The sequence below is a fragment of the Poecile atricapillus genome, chromosome 11 (genome assembly GCF_030490865.1).
Source record: "Poecile atricapillus isolate bPoeAtr1 chromosome 11, bPoeAtr1.hap1, whole genome shotgun sequence".
Lineage (NCBI taxonomy): Eukaryota > Metazoa > Chordata > Aves > Passeriformes > Paridae > Poecile > Poecile atricapillus.
The window spans coordinates 17,811,167-17,836,198 of record NC_081259.1 but is presented as its reverse complement, the minus strand read 5'-3'; the positions used below and the strand labels follow the sequence as shown (position 1 = coordinate 17,836,198).

General features: G+C 39.4%; 1 protein-coding gene across 1 annotated transcript; it reads left to right on the top strand.

Annotated features, from left to right (window-relative positions):
* Positions 1 to 1,734: 1,734 nt before the first annotated feature.
* TSPAN3 (tetraspanin 3) lies at positions 1,735 to 25,032 on the top strand. Its single transcript, XM_058846853.1, has 7 exons — positions 1,735 to 1,891; positions 14,107 to 14,298; positions 15,328 to 15,402; positions 18,978 to 19,079; positions 19,403 to 19,555; positions 19,827 to 19,910; positions 24,084 to 25,032. The coding sequence occupies exons 1-7, from the start codon at positions 1,829 to 1,831 to the stop codon at positions 24,174 to 24,176; spliced, it is 762 nt and encodes a 253-aa protein (XP_058702836.1). The 5' UTR covers positions 1,735 to 1,828; the 3' UTR covers positions 24,177 to 25,032.

The following is a 25,032-nucleotide window of genomic DNA, read 5'->3' as shown; positions in this document are numbered from 1 at the left end:
CCCAGTTGTCAATGTTAAATGCAAAAAAGAACCCTGAGAGTCTCTGCTGAACACCAGTTCCTATGAATCTATAAAAATTTATGTGAGATACATCTATTTATCTAATCTACCTATCTTCCTCTACCTGTGAAGGCAGAAGAAATTAATACAGACAATCAGGTAAGACTGTTAATTTCAACGTTGAAATTGTATAACAGCTAACTGTATAACTATATAACTTCTGAGAGTTTTTAAGTATCATTGATCCTTTCCCTATCAAATTCCTCTTAAAAAGGCTTCATTTCTATCAACTTTTAATGGCCTTTTTATTGTCTATATAGGCTTTTTAAAATACTATATGTCACAGAATTGTAATATAAAGCACATAGAAATAGCACATTAAAAAGCAGAAATTACAAGACACAGTCAAACCCTAAAAGCCATAAATTCAGTGCAAAACCTCATTAATTGTGCAACCAACTTTAAACATATATTCTGGGTATATAAATTAATTATTTTAGAGTCAGAAAATGGTTTGATAATGCTTGCAAGATTGGTAGGTTCCATCCATGAGCATATAAGGACTTGAAATGAAAGCTGAAAAAAGACTTAGTATCTCCATGGTATCCAGAACTGTGTCTGGATATAACTTTCCAAACTGTAGGAAGAAAAAGAACTAGCTTTGCTACCCTGGAAACAGAACAGTGGAATATAACTGACTGTTACTTGTCTGCCTTTACAAGACCAATTGCTAAAATGTTAAGGCCTTCAATAACATGGGCAGCTTTGTTTCCACCTGCGAAGTAAATCTGCTGGGAAAGGACCAAGAACAAGCTCACCAAAAAACGGAGAGAAGCCCAGGAATGAGAGGCAATTCTAGGAAAAGCATGGGATTAGAGAGGAGAAAGAGAGGAAGAGGAGTATCGAGAAGATATCCTGCTGTATGAAGAGGGGACAAAGCCTTTGGTTTGATTAGTGAGACAGATAAAAGGCCCTTAAAATGAAGGGCTGGATACCAGCCATGCTAAAATAAACTTTATGAATAAATTGGGCAGCAAATCCTGGATTGCTAGAATTCTAGAAACTATGCATGTCTTTAATTTCTTAACTTACTTTTCCTTTGCTCTTCACCGGAAAATGCCACCCTCTTTGGATGCGTCCAAAACATCCAAGAATTATCACCACCTGCATTTTCCTCACAGCTTGTGAAGTCTGCAACATGAGCCACAGTCTTTTACTTCATTGGGAGCATTCCTTCTTCACACTAGACAAAAGTCCAGGTTGTAAAATGCTGGATGTTCTCCTCATCTCCTTCACCTGCTCTCCCTGCGTGTCTCTGAGCCCTCCTGCCCTCACGGCCCCCCGGCGCCCTGAGGGCACAGACCCCCCCCTCAGGCGGCGAGCGGGCGCGTTTTTAATTCCCTCAGGAACCGAAGGTTTCCTGAAGATGTCACCCGCTTTATGGCGCAGCTTTTTGCGGGAGGATGTGAATGTTCAGAGTTCTTTGGTACTTGCTTTAAAACTGTAAGGTAGTCTGAAAATTATCGCTTCAGGTGGTGAGCGAAAAGCACAGGCTGTGTTTGTTACACTCTGCTACCTGGGTTCTGAGGCTGGACGGCAGCACCGGCCTCCCCCTCACGATAAGGCGCCATCCCACCGGGGCTGCTCAGGGGCGGTGCCTCCTGCGGGCGGGATCGCGCTGAGGGGGAGCGGTTCGCCATCTTAGGTGCCTCCGCCCCCTCGCGCCACGTGACACGAGCGGCCGCCATCTTAGGCTGCCCGCGCGGCCGGGCGGTCACGTGCGGCGGCGCTGAGGGGACGGGGGGTCGGGCCGGGGCTCTGCGGCGCCATGGGGCAGTGCGGCATCACCTCCTCCAAGACCGTCCTCGTCTTCCTCAACCTCATCTTCTGGGTGAGTCTGGCCGCGCCTCGCGACGGACGGCGGCTCCGGGGTTCTAGGTCGGAGCCTGGCCCTGAGAGCGCTGCGGGCCTCGCTCAGGAGCCGGGAGCCCAGCTCCCCCCTCACCTCCCCGCACGGGTTCACTTCATATTTAAACTCTTTATGTTTAACGGGCGTTCTGGGCCTCTTCGCGGGGTGTGGGGGTTCAGTGCTGGGCACAGTCCCTTCCCTCGCAGTCCTTCCCCCGAGTTCCAGGGTGGGGAAAGCTGAACCTGGCATTGAATGCTTAACGAGCATTAGGGATCTTGGAGTACGGGCTCTTGTGTAAGCGAATACGGCTGCTCTCTCTTGCGTTACTGAGTTTCTCAGGTCTCTGGTGGTTTAATTTCTGTTGCCAGTTTAATTTTTGTAGCGCTCTTCTGGCCATCTCGGGTTTGGCCGTCCTCTGCGGGACATCCCAAACGCTTAGCTGGGAGTATGGGGCACCGTTTTCTTCCTGTTGCTTGTACCACAGGATCAGGACATGTATCTTTATATACTTATGCTTTACGTAGTCCACTAGCCACGGTAGCATTGTCGTATTTATGCGTCGCTGAAACGTTCCCCAGCTACAGTGACAGTAAGACAAAAGCTTACAGTAGTTTGCTCTAAATTGCATTTTTCAGTATGGACCTACAGGCTTTAGCTTGGCATTATGTTCACTGTAATGGCTTGTGAAAAAAGTGTAACTCTTAAATAAATTAAATCAAATTAAAGAACCGTCTGTAGGTTTTTAAGAATTCCCTTTGTGCATTTAGGTGCTGCATTTTTCCTGCTCTAATCCCACCTCCAGGAATAGAATATCTGTTGTCCCAATTGTTCAGAGATTGCATCTTTGAGAAAGTAATAGTGGGTTACAAACTGTTGGAACATAAAAGCGTAGCTATATATACCTGCTTCTTTTACTATTGAAAATAATATAAAATCTTACTAGCATTACAGGATGACTGTTCTTGTCTGAATTTTTACAAACGAATGCTCCTTAAGGGTGCCTGGAAATGAATCATGGTCAAGGGAAAATGCATATCTATGCTTTCTTACTGGCATTTGCCTATACAGCCCTTCTGGGAGAGGAGCAGTGAAGGTGAGGCATATTTGGCCTAAGTGGTGCTGATCAGAAGTCTGTAATTCTGGCTGAGGTGCACAGGCTCCATTCTCTAAAGTAAAAAGTAGTGACATCAATCTCTTACTGCAGCCTTAAGGTTGGAATCTGCTTTGTTGGGTGTGGCTTTTTGTTGCATGCATAATTGCAAGTGGCATTTTAAAAGCTCTTTAACGGCTCCTGCGTCATACTTAAAAGTTTTTGACTGGACACAGTTTTTGTGAGTTGCCTTCTTGATGGCACCTTGAAGTAGATTTTTCTGTAGTTGCTGATATAAATGAGTCTCTGTTTGGAGTAAATGAGCACAAGTTCTGTGTGCAGTTTCTCCCTCACTCCAGAAGCTTAGTGATAGGTAATGTTCGTTGTCTGCTGCATTTAGTAATTTAATTGCATGTTGGAGTTTGCAATTACTCATCTCATACAGTGGCGGAGTCAAAGCTATTTTGTGTACTGCTGAACTTCGTACTTTACAACTTTTGATCACTTTTGAGACAAACTGGGCTTAGTTTAAAATGGACAGATTGATGACATTTTAATTTGACATGAAGTACCTCTTATCTAACTACAATCTTGTATTCTGTAAACCACCTCCAGCCTAAGAAGTCAGCTTGTGCTGATAGCTTTTTGGCAGAAAAGTGACTGGGTTGCTTGTTTTGGAGCAACCTTGCAGCTCATCAGCTGCATGTAGAACGAGGCAGGATTTCTGAAAGTGAGTTACAGAAATCACTGGTTTTCCTTTCTTTCACAAGCTAGAATCAATAGCTCAATTGTTGACTGAGCTGTGTATGTTAACATTTGGTGCTCATCTAGTTGGCAGTGTAAGTGCTTTTGTGCTGGTGTAGAAATCTTTTGCTTGGCATCCTTATGTAGTTCCAGTGTTGATAATTAGATCATTTGGATTTCTCGCGACTTGACAATAGACAAATGCTTATAATTGGTCAAGTAACTGTGAAATCTCCTTTAATTACTTTTGTAAATTTGCTCTCTTCTAGTAAATTTCTCTAATTTCTCTAGTTTGTGAGCTTCATATAGAAGTCTTCTGTGTTGCCATTATCTTCATGGTCACCTGTAAGAATAGTACTTGTGACTCCACAGTGGATTAAAACGTCGCCTCTCGCTCTGTGGATCTCTTACTTGTGGGAGGATGTGAATGTTCAGAGAGATTTTATATCTGTCCTATGACTGAGATGTTCAGAAAATAATCAGTGCTGTAAAGAAATAGTAGCGATGTGCTTGTTACGCTTTGGAGTCTTGGTCCTAACAAAATTCTTTCAAGTCTGAAAGAGGCAGATCAGACCTTGCTGATAGGTGACAGCTACATTTCAATTCTACAAGTTCATCTCATTTTCAAGAGTCTTGTGCTATTTATTACATCTTAGTTGACACTATAAGAAGTTATTTATTGTCTTGTGAAAACTTTTCTACTGTGTAAAATTCTTACATTAACTGTACTTTCGTACATGTTGGTACAAATACAAGATTTTTATTTTTTAAAGAAAATAGGCTGTGGAAGCTGTTTAAAAGCAGGGCAGGTACTAATTTATCATGTAGAGTGCTGAATGGATGTTACTTACCTTTCCACATTTTTGGTGTGGTATTTTGACAGTTCAGCTGAGTTGTATTTGCAGAGGTGTTCAATGTTGAGTGCATCTTCTGTAGGTGCCCATATTGCCTCTAAAATGCAGTTCTGTAAGAAAACAGTATCATGACTGGTAGTCATAAAGAGTAGCAGAATGTAAATTTTGTGTGGAACATGTGCTTGAGTTTTGGATAATTTGTCAAAGAGTGCTGAAGGTCAAAAATACTTTACCAAGAAATGCATTGATATGAAGTATCAGCATCTTAAAGTATTAGCAAGTATTAAAACTTGCCCTCCTTAGACTAGGGAATACTGATCTGATTAATACATTTCTTAGTGTCTCATTGCTATGAGTTAATTTTTGAGTAGATAGGATAAATGACAAAGGAAAGCCAATCCTTCCATTGACCTTTACCTTGAGTTTGCACAAGATTTATTTGGTCAGCTGGTGACTTCATTTAGGGGATGCTGAGTCCTTTAAGGAAGGGTATTGCATAGGAAGTAATTGTGATGTGAAAGACAATACAACTTAGAAATAAAGTGGTGTAACTTCTAGTACATTTATCTTCATAATAGCAAGATTTTTTTTTGTTACCTTGAAAAAAATGTTGATAATGACTAATTGAAAAAAAAAAGGGGGGGGGGGGAACTATAATAATATATTTGAGAGTTGCATGTTCTTCAGGAAACCTCCTAAACTTAAAGTCTGCATAATTTTGAAAGAGGAAGAAATATATTTACCTGGAACAAATACCTAAAGACTGCTGCCAAACGTGTTTATTTGTGTGCCCTTAGTTTAAGGCTTTATTGTGTGACTTGCATAATTCTGTTGAAACCAGTTTGAAGATAAGATGGAGACAAAAACACTAAGGAAATGTTTTCAGTCTTAGTTAAGTTCATAGGATAGAATAATGAAATATTCAGAGTTCTATGTGGTCTTGCTTCAGAAAAGGAAATCTATTTTATATTCCCAAAGAATTTATGTGCTTTTGACAGCCTCCTCTGCTGAAATAGTGCCAGATATCCTGTGCTTGCTGAGGTTTTTATCTTTCACCCCCGTGTCCTTCTCTTTGAGAAGAGGAATGAACTCTGCTTCTACAATACTTCCAGCTCAATAGTTGCAAACTATTTAAGTTGCTTTTGTAGTATTTAACTGCCTCAAAATCATTACTTTGACAGTTCATTTGATTAAGCTGTTATAAAACATTCTTGCTATGATTGTTTAGAGAAATCTCAAGTCTCTACTTCTGTAGAGCACAAATACTTTCTACAAAGCTGTGCTCCCTGCACAACTTGGGCATGCTCACCACAGTGCAGTGACCTGAGTATGGGAAATGGAGGATTTTCTTAGAGGAGCTGCTACAGTCAATGTCTATGTAATGTGTTTGGGGATTTCTGGTAGAAAAAAACAAAGAAAATGAAGCAATGGGAAAAATCATTCAAATTATTAGTAGAAAGGAAGATTAGAGCTCACTTTCTCTTTCACATATCAATAAGCCTAGCAATTTCTGTAGTTTGTGAGCTTGAGAATACTTACTGCTCTAGACTTTAAAACAAAATTCTTGAGAGTTCTTCGGTGATCAAAGACTAGTTGATGGATGATCCCAAAGGTAACTTTGTAGAGATTACTTGACCAAAGCCCTTTTATCTTGAAAGACACTTGCTTCTGGATGTAAAAATGGAATGTTTTCTGCTTCTTCTACAATGGTAGTGTGAAGCAAGTGTATACTTCAGGATTGTGTAATGGTTTTAAATACTATGCATTAAAAAAAATTAGTTCTTTTAATAAAGAAAATAGGATTTAAAACTCTTAAGCATTATACCCTCTGAGTAATTTTTCTTACAATATTTGAATGTGAATTTTCACATAGCAAACATGGGCCAGGTCATGAATTTTAGGAATAAATAGTTCAGTTTGCTTTTAAGCAACATGATAGTGTCATTCATGTTTCTTTACAGGATGAGTTTCAGGTCTTTGCCTGGGATTTTTCAGGATTTTGGCATCTGGTCTTGAGCTTAAAAAAATCTAATGCCTAACACAGCCAAGTTGCAAAGCTAAATGTGATACCTTTGAATAGGACAAGGAATTTATAATATCACTTTACCTGGTGAACTTTGAGGCACAGGGTGATCATCATTGTTCTCCTACAGAGCAAGGAATCTGGGAACAGTAGAGCACCAGCTCAAGTTACAGCCTTGGTGACTAAATAGATGTAAAAGAATGGCTGTATTGTTAACTTGGCTTCTAAAGAGATAGAAGACTGCAGATGAACTACATCTTGCAATTAGTGGCACTTCAAATATGTAGTGCTGAATGCAAAAGCAGCCTACCTCAGCCTTTTGCTTTCACCTAAAAAGCCTTTGAATTTGAGGTGTTCAGGCATGGTGTTAGAGAGTTTAATGTGGCTAGTACAGACAGAGCAGTCTGGCTTGCATGAATTTTACAGGGCTTGCTTGTTTTATAAGCCTTTAAGATAGTTTTAACTGTATTACAGAGCTGAGTGGAATTGCTGTCTTTCTTCTCCCAAAAGATTTTGTAAGACAGTTATAGCTCAGTGTTCAAGTTAACTTATTACTGATGAGAACAAAGAGAGGAGTGTCAGGAAGCCATTGGGTTCTAAGCTGGTTATGCATCAATTTCAGGAAGCAGAGAAAATATCGAGTATGGGTGTGGGTTTGTTTGGGAGGGGAGTGGAGAGAGAGATACACAGCAGTGAAGTGCTGAAAAGGCTATAAGAGAAATAAACCCCAGAGAGATCCTATCCTGTTGGGCCTTTGAGGTTAAGGAAATAAATTTTGAAGAACAGAAATCTAAGAGGAAAACTTGAAAGTTTTTGTCATCCCCTTCTTTTTATGACAGTAATCAGGCTATGAGTACTCTAGTGTTGGAAAGAACCAAAAATGTCAGAAATACCCTAGAAGTCAAATAATGGAACCCCACTTCAGGTGATCTTCTAAAAAGCCCAAGAATTTGGAGGCAGACCACAATACCAGTGTTCCTACTTGTGGGTAGGAAATGTTGGTATACATGGATAAAAGTAACTGTAGACTCAAAAATCTGTCCTGGAGTAGACATGTGTTTTGTTTTTCAAAAAATGTGTTAGAAAGGCAGTGAGAACAAAGATACACTCACATTTAACGTGAGGAGGGTAATAGACGTTGGGAAAATGGTCCTAGGACTGGATTCAGACAGAAAAGCTGAGGGTCTGTTAGTATAAAAGGTTTTTTTCTTACTTTTTCCTTCAATTCTTTTTATCAAAGATGATGTAGATGATCTGTCAGAATCATGGGTGTAGTTAACAATCCCATGCTTGAAAGATATTTCCACAGCAGAATGAATAATTGGGTTTAGAGTGGTGTCTGCATTGCAATCAACATTTACCAGTCAGCAGTGGCAAAGTTGGCAGCAGTAGGAATTTTTAAGTGTCCTTACAAAAAATACAAAATACCCCTCTTGCCTAACTGAGTATCAGGTGTGTTTTCTCCTAAGATCCAGTACTTTGCTGCTACCTTCGTTTTCTTGTTCAGAGAGTATGTGTTTTTCTTAAAACAGTGAATAAAACATAAATTCTAAAGGGACAAGTGCTATTCTTTGGCTGAGTTAATTGAAATGATACCACAAAGGAAATTCAGAACTTCTGCTGTGTGGTCTATTAGGGTCCCAAAGTGAAGAAAATTCTATTGCAAGGTGAAGAGTAAAAGTATGAACCTGCAAGTGTTGATCATATCTCCTTGGCAGTAACATTATAAGGGTAATGTAAGGAAGCATTTGCTCATAAATGAAGCTGCATGTCCATGGTTGATAAATAAATGATCAATGGAACAAGTTTAAATCTCTTACACCCATCATAGGTAGTCACAATTTTTTTGGCTTTCAGACTGCAGCAGTATGTTACTGAAAACATGAAAACCGTTCTTGGTGTGTGTTTTCAGCCTCCTTGGAAAACAAACAAGCAAACTAAATCCCTGAAAGTGTTTCAAGGTGCAGCTAGACAGTAATACAGCTGTGTACATCTCAGGGCTTGTGAGAGGTGAAAGCTGACTTTATGAAATGGCCATGAGCTTAAGAGGCTGTGTTACAGCAGTCCAAAGACTACTCAAAGAACCTCGATTTTTAACTGAGCTTCCTTAGATTGTGTCGAGTGATGTTTATCATTGTGTCATTGGATCTTTCCGTTTTCTCTCCAGTTCTTTGCATAATTGTTGAGCTTTTAATAGCTCCATAGAAGTTCCAGCCAAAGCAATAAAATCAATATTTTTCTGGACTGTAGAGGTCTGTGTGTATTTGAAACTTGCTTGTGATGAAAAGGATGTTGAATTGCTCAAGCCTTTTGCAACAAACTTGAATTCATTGACTGTATTCATTGACTACTTTTATATCAGTGTTTTTAAAGGTTAATTCATCCTAAAATAAGAGTGTGCTGCTTCAGGTTCAGAACTATGAGTTAGATGCAGACAACTAAAAGGATGTGTGAATGCTATCACATCCCTAGAACATGCATGTGACCTGGCACAGATTCAGGAAATGCTGCCATATCTATTCAGAGCATTGAGCAGATTAACTTGGAGAATTCTTCCTTCAAGGCCTGTTTATCAAAGACATGTTTGAACTGTGTACAGTTCATATATTTGGCTTCCATTTAATGATAGGAAATACATGATTGTAAACAGTAGCTTTATGTTCAGTTGTATTTGACTTGAGCAAGTTTGGAATTTGCTGATTTTCTGTTTACTGTGCAGGATGCTGAACACTGAGATCTAGATTATTTTATGTTTTGTTTTTTTATTTATCCTTGTGTCTGTACAGACTCTGTTCCTTAGATGATTCCTATTTTGAGATAGATGGTTTAAGCACATGGTACTGTTTTGGGTGGCTTGGGGTGGGTTGTTTGGTTTTGGGAGGGGGAGAGTTGGTTTGGTTTGGTTTTTGGTTGTTTTTTTTTTTTTCTTTAAAAAGCACATGTACTTAACTTTGGTTTGCAACAGATAATAAATGCGCATTTAACTTGTGCAGCCCTGGTCAACATAGACTTCATACTTCATATGGTTAAAACTGTCTTGTCTGTTGCAGTGTTTGTTATTTGTATCAGAGGATGACGCTGCTGTGTGCTGAGACCTCCTCTTGGAACCGCTGAGCTCTGAAGAGGGAGGGACCTCAGGCCAGTACAGTCCCATTGACTGAACACCTCAGAGCAGTCAGCACAGGAGCTGTACTGACAGTCTTCTGGCTTAGTTTCACCCAAAGTGACTCCTCTTACACACTCCTTTGACTATTCGGTGATGCAAGCCAGAAGGCAGTAAGAGAAAATCATCAAAAGATGAGCAAAAAGGGTGGCTTCAAAAGCGCTTTTCTCATCCCAGCTAAAACTCTTTAGAGACCTCCCTCTTCCTGGTTTGGAGCAGGGTGAAGTAAACACTCAGTGTCCCGTGGTTGTGATGTGGAAGGAAAAGGGAGGGCATCTCAATCTTGTTTACATGTAAGATAACCAGGTAGTGTTGCTGTTTTCACTGTTCTGCTATAGACTAAGTACTGTATCTGTTCAAAAACTGTGTTCAGCTGTGATAAATGGGGAAGTTTTAATCTTTATGGCTTTTAGTCCTTGTGCAGGCTCCAGCAGGTACCTCTGCTCTAAGGACCTTCCCTACCCCCCTGCAAATCACTTGTTGAAGAGGTAGCAGCAGTAATTCTGAAGAGTATGGTCACTTCATCACAGCAGCAGTGTCTTTTTCAGAAACACCAGTTCTTCAACATTGTTCAGAAGCAAAACTTTAGGTCCAGTGCTGCCATGGATGATTAGTCATTCTTGTACCATGTGTGGAAGGGATTTAATGAAGTCTTCAAACCAGGCAGCTTTTAATCTGTCTAAAGGCTGCAAATGCAATATTTCTTAAGATGCATGTGCTTTGTGATGCAGAGAAAGATAACACCTGTAGACAGATTTGAATTTTTTCAGGCTAAACTCCTTTTGCTTCAAATATATTCTTCAAATGTATGTGCTTATGCAGTTTATGATCCAGATTTTTCTTAAATGAGGAGGAAGCCAATTAAATTACAACAAAAGAAGGACAAAGGAATTCACAAATGGTTCTGATTTCAGCTCTGATATATATTCTGTGCCTGATGCCAACCACAGCTGTGGTTTTTCATCTGCCACCTTGTAACATACCATATTTCTAACAAGCATTTTAGTTCTTAGAAATAGGAGATTACATCACTGGCCTGCCATTCACACGCTTCATTGCTAGGCAACAGTTAATGTAATTCCATTGTTCAGTGACACTACTTTGAATCTTTGCTTTGTGTACAGAAAGTGTGTGTCTGCATTTTGCCTTGTTGTACCTAATATGGCAGGGTTCCTACAGATGGGTTTGCATTTCAACATCTGTGCAAGAGGGCGATTTTGCAATAGCTTGTTCACTCTTGTCTGGAAAAGATGTCTTGCTCTTTGTTACTGAATTTTGTTTTACCTCCCCTTATATGTACATAGCACCTTTTCTTGGATGAATGTGAAGCCTCCTGGATGCCGTTAAGATTCCTGCAGAGTACCAATTACCTCTGTTGCAGAAAGAGAGGTGGAGATGTCAGATGTGTTGCTCAAATCCATGTAGATGATACTTTTGATCTGACTTTAGTATCTTTAACATAGTGTTTCTCTTAACAAAGTGCTGCAGGGACTATTCCATACATAAAGTAATGTGCTGGTAGTGGTTATGAATTGTTTTATAAAAAGGAGTTGCAGTACATCTAGTATGTAGTGGCAAACAGGGCTGAAATCCTGGATACCTTTTGTCTTGTGGCTTGTCTTGTTCTGTGCCACACTGAACAGGCTTCCTGGGAGGACTTGAGACAAAGCCTTGAGCAAACTGGTCTGAATTCATTGTTGACCCTGCTTTGTGCAGGCAGCTGGGCTAAATTATGTCCTCCTAGACTGAATTATTGATTGAGTCTCTGATTGTACACTAGCACCAACCAGCCTTGCAGTATTACAGCTGCTGGAAGCAGCTGTATGTGTGTCTGCCTTCCTCTTCACAGTGCAGGGAGGAGCTGGTTGTAATGCCAGTGAGTGGGAGCTTTGGCTGGAGGCAGCCTGCAGTGTTTTCCCTTAGACTGGAGCTGCAGTGTGTCACATTGCAGTTGAGTGAGCTCTTGTGGTCCAGGGTATGGATTGGTTAGTATCAGGAACACTACCCTTCATAGCAAAATTAAATTCCCCAGCTTTGTTGTTGCAAATTCATAGCTTTGTTGTTGCATCTTCTGAGTGCATTGTTTTAGCTTGGCCTTGTATTGGCACATTGGAAAAGCCTGTCATGAAACTCACATTATATTGTCCACATTGTAAATTGATGTTTCGTTCTGCAGCAAGTGTGGGGACAGTTAGGAAAGACATTGGTAAAGCACAGATAAGGCCCTGGTGTTTAAAAATAAATGTGTGTTAGTTGGCTCCTCAAGCAACAGTTGTCTCTCTTTCAGTAGCTCTGCTCAGTTTATAGATAATGAAGGTATTGATGTGTTTGGATTGTTGTAACTAAGGGAGGCAAGGTCATGGCAGATGGATGTAAGAGCTTTGTCTTACTGTTTAAATCTATCTAGTTGCAGATTCATTTTACAGGGCTTCTTTTGCAGTAACTTTGACAATTTGTTTGTTTAAAAAGGATCATTTCATACAACGGTCCCGAGAACATCAATTTTGCAAGCTTAATGGTACATTTCTGTATTTGGTTCTGGTTTGGTACATAGGTATTTAGTTCTGCCTTTTAATAGTTGGTGGTTTGTATTTGCTTCTGCCTGCTTTCTGGTTGGAATTAGATTTTTCCAGTCCTGTGAACCCTTCAGAAATGCTGTTGTTTCTAGCAGTTCATCTTTCTCTATGTAGTGGTTTAGATTTGCTAATTTCAGTTTCCCACCAAATAGTGTGTTGGGTTTAGCACTGGTTAAAATCACTAGTGCACTTACTTATTTCTTGCTGTGAGATATGGATTAGGAGAAGGGCAAAACAGGCTTAAAATTTAAAAGGTATAAAGAAACTTTATTTAACGGGACCACAGGAATAAGAAGCATCAGAATAAAACCTCCAAAACACCTTTCCTCCCCCTGCCCAACTTTTTTTCCTTTCCCAACTGACAATGTAGTGACAAAACCTGGAATCAGTAATAAATAAATCAATCAGTACCAACTATATAATTATATATTACATATAATATATATAATAACTAGTCTTTCACTAGTTCTTGTAGGGAGAGAAGTTGTCTCTTGTCATGCCATGGAGACTTCTCCACAAGAAATAGTTTTCTCATGGCTTTTCATTTCCATGAATAGCAGCTGTCTGGGCAAAGTTCTGCATTGTGAAATTCCTCCCATTTTCACAGCCCTCCTGGAGGTGTGTCCATGGGCCACGAACTCATGGGGTATTATTTTAAGGATGAGCTGTTCAAAGGCAAAGGTTCTTTTCATCTGTCTCTGTGATCATCTGTGGGAACAGAGGTTTTCTTCTTCTCTCCCTGGGGGCAAAGGGTCTTCATCACTCTAATCTCTCTCTCTGTTCAGGCTTTTCATGGGATCACAGCTACTTCAGCATCTGCTTGGCTTTATCAGTGGATGCCTTTGCTCACATCTACAGTTTCATCTCCCCATACTCTCATGAATTAAAGGGGATATTTTAGTGTATCATTGTGCACCTACCAAAAGAATTTTTCAGCCTAACACTAAGGCATCTCCTCATTCACTTTCCGTCTAGGGCTTGACTATTTACTGACCTCGGTGTTTTCACGTTGTCTTCTATGTGTCCCCACTTTGTCCTTTTCTCTTGAGGGGAGAATCATGGTCTGCAGGTCTCATCTGTTCACTGAAGGGGTTAAATCTTGCCAGGCCTGCAGATGGCCGTAGATAGTCATGGTGATTGATTTCAGGCCACGTTGTGCCCATCCCTCTGTCCAGGCCAGGGGGAGGGCTTAGTGTCTGCAGGATGTTGGCGGCCATGGTCTGGGCCAGGGCCCCCCAACCTCCTGTCCCATGCCCGGGAGCCACTGGGGTCTGGCCCAGCCTCCCCCCGGCCACAGGGGAGCGGGGCTGGCACCACCAAAGCTCCGTTAATTTTCGAGGCTGGAACCAAAGAGAGAGTTCTCAGGCTTATGGTTTTTAAAATGTGGATCTCACAGGGGTGGGTCTAATTTCTAAATTGCACAAAATGTTGTCAGTTCTCAGAACTAGCCAGCTATTGGCCTTTCCCAGGCACAGTGGAAGCTCTCAGCAGCTTCTCTCAAAGAAGTCACTTCTGTGGGTGTTTTCTTACTTCTTCCCCAAATGTCAATCAATGTGAAACCACCACACCCTAGCAGAGGTTAAAGTTTACAATGTGTACATCTGTTTTATTCTGACTGTAGGTCACAGATATTAAATAGCAAAATTTCTGAGGAACACTGCTTTATAGTGTTTGATAAAATAGTTACCTTGCTGAAGGAAGGGCTTGGTATTCCAAGGGACTTACCTTGTTTTTGTGCTTATTGTAGGCAGCAGCAGGCATCCTGTGCTACGTGGGAGCCTATGTGTTCATCACATATGATGACTATGATCACTTCTTTGAAGATGTCTATACACTAATTCCAGCTGTTATCATCATAGCTGTGGGAACACTGCTTTTTATTATTGGACTTATTGGGTGCTGTGCTACCATTCGAGAGAGTCGCTGTGGACTGGCTACGGTAAGTGCAGAGCTCCTACAGAGTCTTGGCCTGGTGTATATTTGGCTGCCTTCTCTCTAAATAAACTTCTGAAATATTACTTAAAGTTTTTTCTTTATGGCCTTAAAAGTTTGCTGCTTAATTTTGTTAGGAACATCTTGTTTCAATTTTCTGTTCTGAATAAAGGTGTTAAATTAAACAGTTCTAGCAGCAGAAGGCATCTCAGTTTTACCTTTTTTAGAACTGTGGTAATCTCCTTAAAAAATGTAAAACCATATGATTAAGTCATAACAGTTTTTAAATCTCACTTCTGTCTTGTGTTGTGATTGAAAAGCTGAATTGGAGAGAGAGAAAAGTGATTCAGGAGCCTTCTTGCTTTAAGTGTCTTGCATCAAGGTTAACTGAGGGTTGCCATAATACCTGATTATTTTCTTCTTGGCTTACTTGGGCATTTGGTTTGCAGTATTGTATGCCCTGTGGTTTCCAAGTATTTGAACTGTAATTTTGGCTTGAAAACTGCCTGGGTAGGGAAGAAGAGAGGCTGGTATCTAAACTGTCGCTGCAGGGGGGTTTGGGGCTTCTTTTGTTGAATGCTGGGTAGACTTCTTGAAAAGTGCTCTTAAATATAGCAAGACAGATGCATAGCTTCTGTCTTTTCCAGTTGTTACAGAGCTTAATCTGAAGAAACATTCCCTTAGTTCATGTACCACTCCAAGCTGCTGCCTGGGTAGCCTCTTTGATGAGACATTCCTATTTATCTAACAGAGAAGATTGAAAGAAACACTTGATTAAAGACCTGCAGTATGGTATTTTCAGTGCTAATGATAGCTGGACTTGCCTGACTGGGCAGCTTCTTATGGGTGAACCTGTGAACACTAAAGTGTCTTGAATGAATTCTGGGCTCATTTGGTCAATTTAAGTGCCTGCATTAAATTAACTGTTAGATCAAAACCTTGCCTTAAAAGTAACTTTGGACAAAAAAATATACATGGAGACTTTTATTAGGCAAACAAAACTATTTGCACCAACACTCTTGATTGTATTTTGCAGTTTGTGATCATCTTGCTCTTAGTTTTTATCACCGAAGTTGTGGTCGTGGTTCTTGGATACATTTACAGAGCAAAGGTAAGAACTTCTCAGTTTCAGTAAATGTTTTGTTGTGAACACTGACTATAATACAGAAGTATGATCTTTACTACGTTTGATTCTGTGGAACTGTTAATAGGTATTTGTTAAGGAATAAAATCAAACCTCTGAGTGGATTAATTTGTGATACCAATACGTTAAAATGTAGAACATCAATGCAGAGAGCTGTCTTGTAGGCAAAAAATTACCTGGAACATACTGTTAATAGCTAAACATGAGAAGGGAGTCACAGTAATTGGTGGTACTTTTACATTTTCCAGATAGTCTTCTAATTTATTTATGCTTTGACTTTGTGAATGTTTGAGGCTACACAATGTTTGAACATAGGACATGGTTTTTGATACACAATACTTAAATGTTGTCAGGTGTTTTGGTATGCAAACTAACACTGCATTATAAAATTAAATAAATTGAGTGTGTTAATGTATACTTTCTAGTATACACAGGTTGTTGACAGGGATTATAGCTAAACAAATTACAACTATTTCCACTAGTTTTTTAATGGAATTAAAAAACAGGACCAGAAAATGAAATTAGCTATTTCTACCAGCATAATATATGGCAGAAATATACTACATGGTGTTAGAGATGCCACAGTGTAGCTTGAAGAAATTTCTAACTTGTACAGTTTACTGGCTTTTTATATGTCTAGATCTAAATTCTGACCAAAAAAAAAAAAAAAGACAACCAGAGAAGGTATTTTAGCTGTGATGTGGAGCATGTTTGCAGTAGGACACTGGGAGCTATCTTACCAGCACGCTGAACTACAGTACAGTATTTATCTTTCTTGGGCCTTTTGTGTCCTGTGAACAACACAGGTCGCACTGGTTCAGCATTTTCTCCTCCTTGCTTTCTCCTGCTATTGTGGAACAAATGGGACAGCTTGAAAGTAAAAGTGGTGTTTTTGTTTGGGTCCCAGGGGAGGCTGCTTTGAATAAGCAGCTGACTACACAACCTTGAAGTGTTTGTGTTATAGACCTGGTGCATAACACTTAGAATAGCTGCTTCAACAGAAGTGCTCTACTGGCCGTGCTTGAACTCCAAATATGTTTTTCTCATGCTTTGCATTTGATTTCTGCTATCTTGGCAGTGAACTGAGATGATCATAGGGGATTCTGAAGTTTGTAGTGGAAGTAGATGTTAGAAGCCACTGAGGAAAGCACTAATATTCCAGGGTAGTAGGAAGTGGGTTCTTACATGTTGATCTGAATGGTTTCCTTTCAGTACTTGCAGAGGTATGCTTTTATATGTGCAGGAATTAGCATGGATCTGATCTGGACTAAGCAGTAGTCATTTTACTCTCTTCCATGTTCCCATCTTGAAGGGACTTGCTCTTTTTCAGTGAGCAGTATTCACAGCAGATACAAGCAGATGCATGGATCTTCCTTGCCCAGCTGTGTGTTCCTGTTGCTTTGCTTTTTTTTTATTTTTTCATGAAGTTTTCACAGCAGTAGATAATGTAGGGCCAGAGCTTGGGAGAAGAGGGAAGAGTCATCTGGGTTTGGTGGCAGCATGATCTTATGTTAAGCTGTTTATAGAAGTCAGTAGTTGAAAACTGACTCTAAAATCTTTGGGAAGGACAGACAGTTTTTCTTAGTAAAGATGGCAATTTTCTAGTACCCTGCAGTGTCTAGTGTCTGAAACTTGTTTCAAGTGCATCAGAAATAAAAAGAAATAAATTGATTAGCAGTGAGCTGGGAGGGGAAGTCTGCTTAGCCTTCTGATTATTTTTGCCAGGATAAATAAGTCAGCTTTGTGCTTTGTTAATTTTGATCTGTTGTTTCTGACATGGTGTGTATACATCTATGGGAGCCTTGTTTTGGTTTTTTAAAAGGCACCTGAATCGTGTTAGAAGTACTTTGTGTTCACCATACAAACTTCCAAACAAAATGAAAGATTGAAGTCACAGCAGTTGTTGGTACCAAGTAACATTGAGCACAATGTTACTTTCTCTAGGAAGTGGCACTGTGCTCTCTTGAGATAACATTATTGATCTTAGAATCACTTAATTTTGCAGTATGCCTCTGTAAACCTGTGTGTTGATCCAGTTCAGACTGTTTCAGAGCCATGTGAAACATGCCCAGGCCATGCTGAGATGCACTAAGCTGCTACAGAACCTTCCAGCATTGGTCCATAGCTCTAAAAGGCAAGCTCGTGCTAGTAGGCATTAAACAGGCTTGGTTGTTTGAGGACCTGCTGGCTTTTTTCCTCTGGCTGGAGAGGTTCACTCTTCATTTTTAATTAAACCTGCCAATTAAGTAGAGCTAGTGATTTCTCTTTGGATCTTATGGAATTTGCATGGTTTTCAGGCATAATTTTGCCCTGACTGAAACACAAGCCAAATGATAAGTAAGCACTGAAATAATTTATTTTTTTTTAATGTATATGACAAATTGAACGGCTGTTTTGTTATGAGTTGGAGTTGTAAATCAAATTAGTTAAATCATCAAACAATTGATTTTAAACTGGTCTGAAACAAGTTGCCTGTGCAAGTTAAATTGACTTTTATGCATACCTATATTGAAATAGGCAGCATTCTTGAGGAGGGGGTGGTGATGGAATTCAGCTTGTGCTATTGCTGCAGAAAATTCTTCCATTAAAGTATTTAAAGGAATGATGTGTTGACAAGACCTTCCTACTGTAGCTTGCAAATCTGAAGAATATGCATGCTTAGTGCTCAGTCCTAAGATTACATTCCCTGCACATAATTCCTGTTGAATGTGATAGAAAAACATCAAATCAGAGCTAATCTTAAAAATGCACAAATGTTTTTCTACACTACACTATGCATTATTTAAGTAATAGTTTACAGTAAAATGTAATACTTAAAAGGTTCTAGTAAGATTTCCTCCGAACCAGACATCATAGAATGACTTTTGAGGGAACAAGTGATGGTTCTTGAGTGGCATCCATTTCTAACACATGTACTTGACAGAGTCTTGACTCATTTGCAGTAAATGTTGCTATATACAATGTACTGCCCTTGGTGTTCCTCAGGAAGCCCTGGGAGAATGGGGCTGAACAGAGAGCTTGGTCACTGTAGGGTGAGCCAGAAGGCATCTTTGAGAATTTATTTACCTTTGCTGAAACCAGAAGAGTAGGTGGTATGATTTAGTACCTTTTGATCCCAATATCCTCGTAGTCCCAAGGGGAATGAGTTAGCCCAGATGGTTATGCTGGTTTTGGAATGGAACCTTGAAGTAGAAAGGTGAGTGTATGCTCTTATGGAGAGCCCTTTACTTCATGAAAATGTCTGCCACAGTGTCACAGGAAAAGCATGTTCCTTTTCTGAGAGACAGTGCAAGGCTACTTTGCCTAAAGTCTGGAAGGTAGCTGCCTGGATTTTCATTCTTCCTTAGCTGCAAGCTGGCAACATCTTTGCAAAAGTCAGGTTTGAACTTTAGGAAGCTGTTATCACTGAATTATACTGATTTCAGATGATGGGGAGTTACCTTGGTTTCCTGAAATGCTGCAGCTGGAAGCAAAATAACGTTTCCTAACCTGTGCTAGTTCTGCTGGTGAGCTAATGCAGATGCTTTCCTACCCCTTCCTAGGTGGAGGATGAAGTTGACCACAGCATTCAGAAAGTATACAACGGATACAATGGAACAAATCCTGATGCAGCCAGTCGTGCTATTGACTATGTACAGAGGCAGGTGAGACAGCGAGACACGTGCCAGATTTATACTCCTTTCTGTCCTTAAAACACAGATGCTGTTGCTCTGCTGCTTGTGTAGATGGCCTTCCTCCATTCTGACAAATCTAGGAAATTGCTGAATGGACAATAAAAAGCTTAACTTGGTTAAAATTTATATTATTACATTGCTGATGGGGAGATAAATTTTTATTTCATTAGCTGTCAGTCTGTGCTTCTATTGAAATATGCTGTACTTAAGTATTTTTCTGCAGTGGAACATACTATACTTGTCCTCTTGGTATTGTAGTTAGAACTGAATTCTTTACATGTCTGATTTTCCAGCTGCGCTGCTGTGGGATCCATAACTATTCAGACTGGGAGAATACTGTCTGGTTCAAACAAACTAAAAACAACAGTGTGCCCCTCAGCTGTTGCAAAGCAGCCCTCAGCAATTGCACTGGCAGTTTGACCCGCCCCATGGACCTTTATTCGGAGGTAAGGGAGCCACAGCATGAACTGACACAGCCACATGCTTTCACTGGCAATTCATTTTCTCTGGGGGAAATCAAATCTTGGGTGTATTTGCTTTAACAGAAAGTAGATGTGGTTAATCATCTCCCTCCTCTTTTTATCTGTCATTAATTTTCATCTAATTAGTTTTTTTAGTATTAGCATTATCTTTCTGCCCTGTGTGATGCTTTGGGGGTTTTTTGGTGTGTCTAAATCCAGTTGCCAGATTGATGCATAAGAAGCCTACTTGTTTCAGGGGTGTGAGGCTCTGGTTGTAAAGAAGCTTCAGGAGATCATGATGTATGTCATCTGGGCAGCACTAGCATTTGCTGCTATTCAGGTAAGAGAATGTTCTTTATTTGTTAACTTCTTTCAAATTAGATCCAAACTGCAGTACAGATAATTACAGGTATGCACATACAGATATTGCACTTTAACACAAAACTTCCCACTGCTATGTGGATGTACAGTCTGTTAGAGCTGAACAGTCAGTGTTACCTGCAGTAATCCACTGTGATGTAAATGGTAAATTATTTTGTGAAAACTTAATTATCTAGGTATTAAGTATCATAAATGTCCTCTGATGGCATTTAACACTTGAAGAGTTTGCATAGTATTTAATCTTCAGCTTTTAAACAGCTCATTCTTCATGCTGTTTTAGAGGTACATCAGCTTAACTATTCTTCATGGTCTACAAATAATGTCAGGACCACCTGGGAGATGCACCCAAGGTTTTTGATAGTGTCCTCTGTATACTGTAGCTGAGTTACCCTGGTCATAAAAAGGTAACTGAAGAAATAAACTAATGTGTATATTTGTATTTATTAAATTTTAAGGAAGGAAAAAAAAGACTAGCACTGTCTCCCAAACATATTTGTAAAATTGAAATTGAGTACTCATCAACTGGCAGACTTGGTGCATTGACATTATTTTCAGACTGTGCCTATGCTATGGTCTCTGAGTACATATGCTGGATCTCAGGAGAATTAAAAACTAATTTCAGAGTTACTTTAGTGTTCTTAATAGCATTTGAATTAAAAAAAACATACCTGTCAAGTCCAACAATTTAAGCACTTTGGTTTTCAAAAGCAGCTTTTGAGCCAGATTGTAAGTTTGAAGGTAAATAATCTTTTGCAAACAGTCTTGTGAAAATAGAGTTCCCTTTATATTTCAATGCTACAAGGAAGTACTCATAGTATTGTGTACAGTTGTGCTGAACTGTTCAGACCCAGACTACTTCAGCTATGGAATTTCAAATTTTGTGAGATCTGTGTTCAGTCTCCTGAAGGGAAGATATAGTTTTAATTATCTTTCTTAAAACTTTGTTAAAGTGATACTTGGTCTGTTTAAACAATGAAAAGTATTTGTGTACTGAAAATTAATGTCTTTATCACAACCATAGTTACTGTGATAAATTTTTGTCAAAAAAAAGTGTATCTTATGAAACTGACTGAGGTGAATCCCAAGAGGAGGCATTATTCTTAGTTTTGGAGTTTGTAGGTTGATGAACAGGTCTGTTCCAAAAGGCAGCACAGGTATAATCCTTTCTGGCCCTGGCCCAGAGTTTGACACATGCTTGAAATGGCAGTGTGGCTGCTTGCACCCTTCTGTTCAAACTTCCCTATTATGTATCTCCTGAAATTTGAGACCTAAGTTCTGACATCTTTGACTTTGCCGTACAGAATTCAAATATGTATTTGACCCAATTCTCAGCAAAATGGTCTGTGGGCTAACTGAAAGGGAGATAGAATGTAAACCTTAGCACATGCCTGTAACTTCGGTCATATCCTGTAGATCTAGAGGAATAATTATGTTTTTCTTACCAATTGGTGAATTTTGCTGCCTTCCCTATGCTGGCTGCACAGTCCCCTCTGAACAGATTATTTTCTTATGCAATGAGGCTGTTCAAAGTTCATTACCTCTGATAGCCTATAGTCAACAAATTTAACCTTCAGTAATTGCTTTAAAATTAAAAGACTGAGAAGAGTATTTTTGCAAGGCTTGGAATTTATTAACAACTTAGTCTGTTCTGCATAGAAGTAATTTTTGGTATGTTCATGTTTCAGTTACCATGGGGATCTTCCAGTGTGCAATAATTCTCTGGTCCCAGCCACAGTGACAGCACAGAACTATTAATAGATAGGAGGCAAACTGAAGGGGGAAAAGACACATTTTTTGTGGTTGTTGATCATTTACAAAGGGCACATGTATATACAGCCAGTGAATTTTTATACAAAATTGGTTTGGGGAAACATTGAATGTAGTTATTGCTAACAGGCAAATTAAAACCAAAATTAATAAAAAAACTAAACAAATCTGAATGTAGGAGATGTCTAAACTTTTCTGAAAGCTGGTGAAGAGGAGGATTCATGGATCCTTCCTCAACACAGATGTCTGAAATAGCTGTTCACAATATTAAATAGCAACCCAAGAGAAACAGACTGAAATGCCTTAAAATGTTTAGAGGTGCTAGAGTATTTTTAATGACATAATAAATAATGCCTGTAGAGAACACTGAGTTATGTGAGTCACTTCTGTGTTTATAGTGAATTCTAGGAATATGCTCAGAGACCTCCTAAAGGATAAAAATGGTTTAAATAGTAACTCAGAAGTTAATTGCATGAGATTTTGCTGTAGTACCTGAATGTTTGAGATTTCACACAACTCTGTATAAATTAAATATCTCGAGGGAGTCATTGAACAGAGTTGTTCTTGTGCAAATAACTGTAAATGTCCTGGATCTACTTTTATTCATTTTACTTACATGGCTAGAATGAATTCTAGCAAAAGACTAAAAGAGGTGTTGCTCTGCATCACACTTTTCATTTTATGCTAGCTTTGAACAGCAGAGAAGAATTTTTTGTACTTGCAGGCTGTGAGCCTTCTTGAGAGTTCAGTAGCCACTGGGAACAACCACAAACTACCACAAACTCTCCATTTTACAAGTCTGACTGAAGTGGGTTTAATTGTAGATATTCCCTCCTCACTTAGGAGGGCTGTGTCCAGGGTGAGTCATTATCTCATGTAGCTTGTTTCCTCTTGCTCTGACATGAATTTATCTGTCTGAGCACCCTGGTGTAGATCATGTCCCTGCTTATTGCTGGAGGGTTTGACTGGATGGCCTTTAAGGTCTGTCCCAAACCATTCCACGATTCTATGGGAACATGTTTAGGAGTCAGTCTGTGAGCTGTAACCACCTGAGTGAAGAAAGGTGCTGTTTTTAATGACAGCTGAAGTGCCATACTACATTACTCTCCTTATGTTGTTTTAACCTGAGCTGGTTTCTGCTATAGATCCTAAGCAGACAATGCACCACAAAGAAGAGTATTGATCTTTACAGCTTGTTCCTTTCCAGGAAATTAAAAGCTCATACTAGCATTTCATCATGCCTCTTCCTAATCACTGCGTATTTAGATTTAGGATTTTTAAATGTTCTGTTTTCAGTCTTTTAGCAGACTGGAATACTACAGTGTGTGTACCATCATTTAATTTTAAAACATGTTACACATCTGATGTTTGCATTTGCCTGTAAAAAAGTCAGTAACTCTCCTTTTGTCCCAGTACTATTTTCAATGGCTTTTGCTGTATCAGAGAGGAAGATCTACACTTGATTGCTTGCTCGCCCATTTCATTCATGTTTGTTTTCTGTCTGAGGGGTGTTTTTGTGGTGTATTTTTGGAGTGGATTCTTTTTTAAGAAATTCAGTTAGCTTCATTGTGGTGCTTTATAATCCAGAGATAGGACAGAAGCCTCCTGAAGTATTTGTATCTGTGAATAAACTTCTATGCATACAACCAAATCAATACAGTCATACTTCACTAGAAGCTATTGCCAGTTACTGTAGACCACAGAACACAACACTTCACCTGCTATGTTTTAAGTCTTATTCTACCTTCAATAAACATGCAACTTCTTTAAAATATCATGCCCTGTATCCCTGATTATTTGTGTGGTTTAAGTCTTGTAGGTGGACACAGGGTGATCATAGCTGAAATCCTGGCAAGCATGCCAGCACAGTTGTGGTACTGTGAATTTTAATGTGTCTAAAAGTGAATTTTGTGCCTTAGATTTAAGCTTTCTAATAGGATATGTTCACAGAGAGAGTTTTATGAAATCTCTTTCAAAAGCCCATTCTCATCATAGCAGTTAAGCAGATGCATTTGAATTACACTTGGATTTTCCATTCCAGATATGGTATCTAAAAATCTGTACCTTTCATTAAAAAACATTAGGAGTTTCTTCCATCTGAATCTGAATTATTGAGGCAGAATACAAGTGGCTGACCAAAATAAAGTTTAGTTTTAGATGTCCAGGAATAATCTCATAAGAAAATGAGGCTGAAGTTTGTGGCCCTGGAAGTTTGCAGCAGGAACCAAGGCTCTTTCAGGAGCTGTTGTTTTGTTGCCATTTATGTTAATTACACTGTTGAAGCATGCTGACAGTCTGTGCTGAGGTTGTGTCTTGAAATACCTTCCTTGTACTCAAGCTTGTTCTCTCTTTTTTTTCTCCCTAGCTTCTGGGCATGTTGTGTGCCTGTATAGTTCTATGTAGGAGGAGTCGAGATCCTGCCTACGAGCTTCTCATTGCTGGTGGAACCTATGCCTAGAAGAGAATTCAAACATACAATTCAATCTTCCCCCACTTCTGTGGAAGGTGAATGGGCCAGGTTTACTTCCATAGCTTTCTTGCCCCAAGCTTAGTCCAAGCACACCTTTCAGACATGAGGGCAGCCGCACTGTGCACTGGTGACGGGCAAAACAACAGCTTTACACAAACCCATATAATTACCTGTGACTTTCACTGTTTTAGCCAGCTATTCATGTATCTAAATGTTTTAGTATGCTAGTAAACTTTCTAATTTCAGAACCATTTGCAAGTTAAGTGTAATTTGGTTGATATGAAAGTCAAAGGATGTGTGCCTACTTTGGTAGATTACCTCTAAGCATTAACTGGCTGATTCTTGCATATAGACAGAGGATGTCTTAAACCTTTACTACATGGAACTTTTCTGGCCAAAGTTGTACAAAGGAAGCCAGCTGTATTTAATTTGAGACGAAAAAATGTTTTACTCTTGCCCCTCACCAGTGTCACTTTTAAAAAAGAAAAAACATTTAAGTCCGCTAAACTTTATATATAAAGAAGTTGAAAAAAAAAAAAACCAATACATTTTAGGATTATGTGACTGCAGTTTTGACCTTCAGAGATCCAGTCTTTCAAACATTAGTGGTTTAAAATACAAGCTGGCTTTTCAGGAGTATAATGTATGCACTACTGTTCTATAATGAAATATTTCATTTTTCTATGAAGAGCGTTTTATGTGTTGAGTGAACTGTTAGACTGTAGACCTTCAATTGGTTTGGAAACAATGTAGCCATGTAGAGTAGCGAAGTAGTATGTGAAAGTGATCTCAACTGTAAATAGTAAACCTGATTAAATAAATCTCTGTATATCCTCCCTATAAA

Bases quoted from the DNA above. Each gene is read 5' to 3' on its own strand.
- TSPAN3 (XM_058846853.1), top strand. From the start codon at position 1,829: ATGGGGCAGTGCGGCATCACCTCCTCCAAGACCGTCCTCGTCTTCCTC. The intron at 14,299-15,327 runs GTAAGTGCAGAG...TGTATTTTGCAG, and splicing joins GTCGCTGTGGACTGGCTACG to TTTGTGATCATCTTGCTCTT. The intron at 19,911-24,083 runs GTAAGAGAATGT...TTTTCTCCCTAG, and splicing joins TAGCATTTGCTGCTATTCAG to CTTCTGGGCATGTTGTGTGC.